The sequence below is a fragment of the Bison bison genome, unplaced genomic scaffold (genome assembly GCF_000754665.1).
Source record: "Bison bison bison isolate TAMUID 2011002044 unplaced genomic scaffold, Bison_UMD1.0 scf7180017864500, whole genome shotgun sequence".
NCBI classification, from domain to species: Eukaryota; Metazoa; Chordata; class Mammalia; order Artiodactyla; family Bovidae; genus Bison; species Bison bison.
This window is the reverse complement of record NW_011495059.1, coordinates 6053796-6061566: the sequence shown is the minus strand read 5'-3', so window position 1 is coordinate 6061566 and position 7771 is coordinate 6053796. Positions and strand designations below refer to the sequence as shown.

Sequence of the window (7771 nt, the reverse complement as noted above, 5' to 3'; positions counted from 1 at the left end):
CCGGAGGGCGCGAGGTCTGCGGTCTTCTGAGCCCCGATGTGAGGCGGCGGCGCCCCCTCCGGCCCGAGCGCGCACCATGGGGGCTCCGCTCGCCGTGGCGCTGGGCGCCCTCCACTACCTGGCACTTTTCCTGCAACTCGGCGGCGCCACGCGGCCCGCCGGCCACGCGCCCTGGGACAATCACATCTCCGGCCACGGTGAGTTGGGTCGCCGCCCCCGCGGACTTCCCCACCAAACCCCACCCTGGGCAGCGCGGCTCCGACTTGGCGGTCCCCGGACTCGAGCCCGCGGCGCCGGTGGTGGGAGTCCAAGGGGGGGCGCCCCCTGCAGGGTCTGCGGACCGGCTCTGGCTCCCTGGCCACTCCTGCGGACCAGGGTGCATCCCGGGTGCCACCCCCATGCCACTCTCGCGGAGGGCTCCTTTCCCACCCTCTACACTCGCGTGGATACATACACCTTCACGACCAGCCACGGACACACAGCCACACTCGCTGCTTTCTCACACAACTCCTACCCTCACACATCTCCAGACACCTTCTCCGATCGCCCTCACTTCTGTGCCCACTACACACACAGCAGGCGCAGCCGGAGGGCTCACACCCTGCCAGCTGGCACCCCAGAGCACAACTCTTGCCTGCCCGCTTTCCTGCAGACACACTGGCAAAATACACACACTTGTGAACACACTTTGCTCACCCACCCCTCTCTGCCCATCTGCCTTTCCCCTTTGTGGGTTTAACCCTGTAGCTGTCCTTGTCCCTTCCCTCTCCACACCTGCCCCACTGGGAAAGGTCCCGGGGGACAGACGAGCCCGCTTCTTGAGAACTGGTAGCCTGGACTGCAGCCACCCCATCAGGTGGGTGGCATCTTGGCTTGGTGGGAGCCCCTCAAAGACGCTGGAATAGTTGACATTGCTGCTTCCAGTCGGAGGCGTGGAAGGGGAAGAGGGAAGCCTGGAGCTTTTGTCTGCCTCTAGGGGTGGGCAGGAAGCCCCCTGCCATCCTTCTGTAGGGTCCCCTCTCATCCTCATCTTTGACCCCAGAGGACTGAAAGGTGGGACCTCTCAACTCAGCCACTGTGGGAGCTGGGGAGCAAGTGAGCATTCCCAGCACTGGCTGCCAGAGTGTCAGAAGCTCCTTCCAGCCCCAGAGGAGCCCAAGTTGGCGGTAGAGTTGGATTGTCTGAGGCCGGCAGCTGCAGGGGCTCCCCCTGCCTCCGTGAGGTGGACTCCTTCCTGTATGAGGACCAGGGCACAGATGAAAATGGAGACACTTCATCCATCTCTTCCCTACAAGGATTTCCAAGCTTGCAGGGGAGGCTGCAGCACCCATGCTGGGCAATGTATGCCCAGGACTGGGGACAGGTTTGCACAAAGGGCAGAGAACTGGGTGATTTCTTCTGATGGAAAAGAGTAAGGGCTGTGGTGGTAGAAGCTCAGAGAAGGCTTTACTGGGGCGTGACGTGTGAGTTGGAATTGCCTGAGAGAGTAAGCCCTTCTCAGGGTCTCTGCTTTTGAGGAACTGTGACTCCCTACACCCTTCTTCCTGACCAGGTTAAATAGTAACTGCTCTATTTGTACCGTTTGCGCACCTTTCTTATCCCTCATCTAATTTCTACCAACCTGGCTGGAGCAGTGCTAAAATAGGGGAAGGGTTATTTTGATCTTTAGTATACAGATGGGAAAACCAAGGCTCAGAGGTAAAAGGACTCGCCCAAGGTCACACAGTGAGTGAATGGTTGCATGGAGACTGGCCCCAGAGTCTGTCGGGCAAAGACAGTGCTTTTTCCAGGACGTTCATCTCCCTGTCAGGCTCCCTCCCATTCAAGGGAAACTAGGGATTCCTCCTCCCGCTCCCCTCCTGGCTCCACTCAGATCCTTGGCACGGTTGGAACTCACACTAGGAAGATGTTCCAAGGAAGGGCTTTCCTGAATTTTCGGTCCCGAGAGACCCAAGGAGTGGGGCTGTGAGGTTTACCATCAATCCCGTCCCTGGAGCTGTGGGTGCAGACACAGGCCCCCAGGCTGTGGGTGCTACTCTGTCATTCCTGAGGCCCCGAGGTGGCCCCCTCATCGGGAAGCAGGGTTCACCCCTGTGTGGCAGTCTCTGCCTGCCCCCTGGTGCCAAGTGTGCTGAGGGCACAGCTCTGCCCCGCTGGCTGTAATTGCCCCCACTGCACCCTGGGGAGGTCCACCAAGGGCCCAGAGGAGGGGTTGGATGGGAAGGACACAGCACTGGCTCCAGGGGAGCCCGGCTTCTCTTGCTGACCCATCGTGCAGTTCTGGGCAAGTGAGTCACCCCTCTAGGGCTCTTTCTGTCCCTCAAGAAGCGAGGAGGCTGGACCGCTCTGCAGGGTCCAGACTGCCGGCTCCCAACACTACCAGGTTCAAAGTCACCAAGTGGTTGATGCCAAGGAGCCCCCACCGCTGCCCCTCTGCCGGGCCAGACGCCTAACACCACAGGAAGGGCTCAGAGCCACTCACTTAATCACAAAAAGAAACTGTTATTAATGATAGTGAGACGCGACGGATAAGTGGGTCATGTCTAATAAGTCGTTTGTGTTCAGGAGGAGAATACCAATTTGATAAAAGCTGTGTGTGCTGAAAAAGCCCAGAAATTGCTGTTTAGCAGATTGGAGCCCGATCGTTCCATTATTCCTGGGCTCTGCCTGTCCTCAGCTGATTCAGGAAATGTGGCTGGCTTAGGGAGGTGTCTCTGTACCTCAGGTAGGGGTGGGAGGCTGGAAGAGGGGGCTCCCGGGGAGGAGTCCACTGACCCCAACCACTTGGTGGCTGCTCTCCAGCTCAGTTCCAGCCCAGCCCAGCCCAGCCACCAGGCTAACGCCTTCCACCTGCCCGCCCCGGGGCTTGTCACAGGGAAAGCCCATGGTCAGATGGGTCCGCAAGGACATCAGTCTCACTTCCCACCTCCCGGCTGCCTCCACTCAGCCCACTTCGCAGAGGGGTTTTTAAAGACATGAGGAGTGATGGGGAGGGGTTGGTACCTGTCTCTTAGGGAGACATCGGGAAACAGGAGGCAAGGAAGGTGATGGTCAGTATCTATGCTAAGTAGGTATTCAATGAATGGCAGCTAATTTGATTTTTTCTGATCAGATAGAGTTAGCTCATTGCCCTGAGCACAGCGCAGGTGGGAGGAAAGGGAGCTGACATTTATGAACTTCCTACTGTGTGGTAGGTGCTTCCAAACCCCTGACCAGTGTTTACTCACTAAGGCTGACATCCAAAATAGGAGGAAACAAAGGTTAGAGAGGGCCAGTGACTTGCTCAAGGTCACTGAGTCTGTACAGAGAGCTGGGAAGGCGAGCCTACAATAAAAGTGTGTCTGGCAGTTCCAAACCTGCCTCCTCCAGCACAGCTGTGAGGCAGGCTTGGCCAGTCGTGTGATGGAACTCCTTTCCCTGCTCGTCCCTACCCCAGGGACTCCTTTCCAGCTCCCCGGACAACTGGGAAAACAGTGAGTTCCACCAAGAGGAACCAGCAGCTCAGAAAGGTGATGAGATCTTGTTGAAGCCACGTGCAAGTTAGAAGCAGGAAACTGGATTAGACTTCTTCTCCAGGACTCTTCCTAGATCTTATTCACAGTAGGGGTCTGGAAGGCAGGATCTTTTTATTTTTTTTGGCCACACTACACACAGGATCTTAGTTCTCTGACCAGGGATCAAACCCATGTCCCCTACAGGGGAAGCACAGAGTCCTAACCGTTGGACCACCAGAGAAGTCCCCAGAAGGCAGGATCTTTAATGAGGATCTTTGTGGATCTCCTGCGTTGCTAGCACCCAGGGAGTTTGTTAAAATGCAGACACATTGGCCAAAATGATTGTTGAGAGGACCCTGGAATCTGCATTTTAATAAGCTCCCCAGGCCCGGAGTCTTGGAGTCACTGCCTTAAGTATTCACCCAACCTGATGAGAAATTGCCTGGTGTGGGGGAGCTGCTGGATTGCCAGTGAGGAAGAGGTCCCGACTGGAACGGATATGTGGACCCTCAGAGGAGCCCCAGGAAGCCCTTCACTGCAGCAAACATCCATCCTCCCGCCCTCGCCCTGCCACACAGACACACACACACACACACACACACGCACACACTCATACACACGCACCCCTAGGCCAGCAGCTTCAATTATTAATACACCCCAATGCAGACAAGGATCCTGGCTTGGCCAGGCCTTTGTCCATTCAGTGATTCCCTGTCCTGAGGTTTTCTCTGTTGCCAGGAGGGTGCAGCGGGATGCTGCGGGAGGGGGTGGGGGCTGCCAGGCCATTTGGCAATCAGCCCGTGCACTGAAAAATGACCCAGGCTTTCTTGCGTTCCTTCCCGAACTGTTGGTATCTCCCCATCAATAAGCTGGCTAGTTTGGTGGTTGGGAGATGGAGAAAATTGAGTGCTGTCTTCCGAAGGTTATGATGTTAAAAAATGTGTTCGCGTTGTCTCGGGTGTTGGTGATTATTCTATCAATTATGCCCGTAAACACTGTGCCCTGGGCTGAGGGTTTCCTGGCCTCCTGTGGGGAATTGGCCCTCGCAAGCAGTTTTCCCCAAGTCCTTCACACCAATTGCTTTTGACACTTTGCCTATCAGCGGCTCCCTCAGCCTTTTCCCCAAGCAAGGGGAGCCGCAGGCGGCCAGCAGGACTGGGAATTCAACTCGCTGCCACCGTGACAGCAGGCGTGTTGGGGGAAGTCTCTTGGTGACAAGTAAGTGGGCAGGGTCTGGGGTGCAGGGAGAGTGGTCCTCGCCAACCATCAGGGCAGGAGATGAGCATTTGGAATAAAAGAATCACTGAGGCTCAGGCCAAGTCAGCAGGGCCTTTGGGACCATCTTCTACCCATTTCACAAAGGGGAAAACCAAGGCCTTGGGCAAGAGAGTATGCACCCAGATTGCCTGGGAGGTTAGTGCTTGGCTTCGGGGATCACCTGACCCACCTTGGTACAAAAAGAGTGAGAGGACTTCCCTGGTGATCCAGTGGTTAAGATTCTGAGCTCCCAATGCAGAGGGTCTGAGTTCAGTCCCTGGTCAGGGAACTACATCCCACATGCTGCAACCAAGAGCTTGTATGCCACAGTCAAGGGTTCGCATGCCACAACTCGGACCTGGCACAGCCAAATAAATAAATATTTTTTAAAAAGAGAGAGTGAGAATTATATGGAAGCAAACATATATTGTCATGTCAGGGTTTTAAATGGCATTGTGTCATTTGATCCTCATCAGAATCCTAAGGGGAGGGGACTTCCCCTGTATTCATGAGGAACCTGAGATTCCATGAGGTTAAAAGGGCTTGCCCAAGGTCACGCACCTAGCAAGTATTGGAGCCCAGATGGGGCCCATGTTCCCAATGCTGTTGTGTCCCAGAGAGGAGGGAGAGGCCCTTGGTCCCATGATGATGACCTCTACATTCCACACCCGAGCTGTGCAGCAGGGGACCTGGCCACCCCCAGACCAGAACCTGCCTTGGTGACTTCCTAGCTTCTGTCATAGGTTGAGAAAATCAGATGGGTAAGGAGAGTGGATACGTGGTGTGAACAGTGACATTGGCGCCCTTGGGAGAGGTAGGTGTCAGAAAGAAGGGAAAGGGGACGTGAGGCAAGCCCACCTCCTGGTGCTCGGCCATGACCTTGGACTTTAGGGACTGAACCAGCTGTTGAGGGCGTTATGGGAAGGGTGTCTCAGCCTCAAGGGAGTTTGGGCCCAACTGGGCACATGGGGACTGGCATCTGGGCACTCTCACCACCCCCACTGTAATGACTGGGCCTCCACGGTGGGAGCGGGTCAGAGTCCCTTGTGTCCTGGTACCCACCACAATGCCCAGCCCCGGGAGATGGCAGGGAATGATGGAGTGGGTGGCAAGGAGGATAAGGTAGACGTCTAAGGTCTGAATGTAAACTTGTGTTCATGCCAAATCAGTGTCATTTTAAACATTCACATAATTTTAATTTCATAAGAAATCCATGTTATTAGTAGAAAAATCACAAAACCCGAACCCCCTCCTTATCTTTACTGACCACGACATGGGCATCTGGGGTGAGTAAGGCTGATTCCCTCTTGCAGTGGGTAGACCCCTAGGCCCAGCCCCTTGGGGTGCATATGAGATGCTTCAGCCCTGAGGGTAATGGGGTCCCAGGATGTAGCCTCTTCTCCCAGCCCCCAGTGGGATTCTTCCAATGGAAAAAGGGTCCATGGTCTCGCTAGGGGGATAAATCCACTCCTTTACCAGCTGGTGACCCCAGGATCGCTCTGGTACCTGCTGCTGTGGAGAAGGGGGGTGGGCAGAGGGGCTGCTGCTGCTCCAGGTCCCCCTGTTCACTGCTGTGTCCCCTCCCCTTCCTTGAAGCCAGCAGAGGGCTCAGCTCCACCATCCCCTTCTTCAAGAAGACCCCTCTCGGCAAGATTGGGTCCTACCTGAGAGATGGTTTTAGGCAGAACACAGACAAACCTCTTACATTTTAATAGTTATGCATTTATCTTAATGTGGATTGGAAGAATATAACCAGCACATCAAAACTGCGATTTCACAGATATGATTGCTTAGAATGAGCCTAACAGGGATATTAAAACATAGTGAGTCCGTTTATAGAAAAGCATGATGGATGTAATGGTACAGGTGGTGCACAGACGCATTCGTGTGTGCGGGTCACCATACTTGGGGGTGCCGGCCTGCAGGCCACCCCCTCCCACCTCATACTCCTATTCCTCACACTGGGAACTGCTGGCCTAACAGGGGCTGCAAGATCATTCATTCCTTCCTTCCTTCATTCAACAAATACTTCAATAGTTGAGAACCTACCATGGAGCAGGCTCTTTTAGCCACTGGGGACATACCAGTGAAGAAGACAGATAGGGCTCTTGCTCAGACAACTAAATTTGTAAAATTTATGTAAGTGTAAATTGTGATGAGTTAAGGAGCAGGAATGATGTTCAGCCTGGAGAAGGGCACTCCCTCCTGGGGCAGTGAAGGTACCAAGAGTGAGCTCCCCATCATAGGAGGTATGCAAGCTGGACCAGTTATTAGCTGGGGGTATCACAGAGGAGAAGCCTGCCTTCTTTACCAAAAGAGCAAAGACTGGTGAAGTGGGCAGAAGCCAGTGGGTGTTAATGAGATGTGTCACCCAGCAGTTTGGTGATGGGGCTGGGACAAGGGCTGAGTTGGGCAGGGCTCCCAAGACTGAGGAGGCCTGGTCCCACACGGGGGACACGGTGGGGGTGGGGGCCTTCGCTGCTCCCAGTGTTAAGAGGTTGGGGTAGAGATTCCTTTACCAGTTCTGCTCCCACTTATAATGCCAGAATTGGGGCAGGGAGTCAAACCTGGGTTTTTATCTACCCTCCCCCTGCCTCCAGCTTCTGGGTGGCTTGGCAGGTCCTTGCCCCTCTCTGGGCCTCATTTTCCCACCTGAACAGCGCCAAGTTCTCCTAAGCTCTAAGCATCTAGAACACCTCCATCTGTATCCTCCCAAGTGCTGTCCTTTGTCCTCCCATCAACAGGTGAGGATGGAGCCGATGGTGGCCTGGCATTCCATCTGGCACCTGGCGCTTAGCTCTCAGTGGCCTTCTGGGCTCTGAACCAAAACACCAGCCAGGAATCACAGGGGATTTTCTCTGTGCCTGCCCCTTCTCCATCTCCTCTCATCCAGTCCTCGCCTGTTCTGTGCAGAGGGCACTCCCATTTTACAGACGAGGACACTGAGGCTTGCGGGGGTGGGCGGTGATGCGACTTGCCTGAGGACACGCAGATGTTGGATGGCTGAGCCAGGCCTGAGC

General features: G+C 55.1%; 1 protein-coding gene across 1 annotated transcript in view; it reads left to right on the top strand.

Annotated features, from left to right (window-relative positions):
* The first annotated feature begins 6 nt into the window (after window positions 1–6).
* VSTM2L (V-set and transmembrane domain containing 2 like) overlaps window positions 7–7771 on the top strand; it is a 38996-nt gene continuing 31231 nt past the window's right edge. The window contains exon 1 of the mRNA XM_010829175.1: window positions 7–197. Within this exon, the coding sequence (XP_010827477.1) occupies window positions 77–197 (121 nt within the window). The 5' untranslated portion in view covers window positions 7–76. The remainder of the gene's footprint in view (window positions 198–7771) is intronic.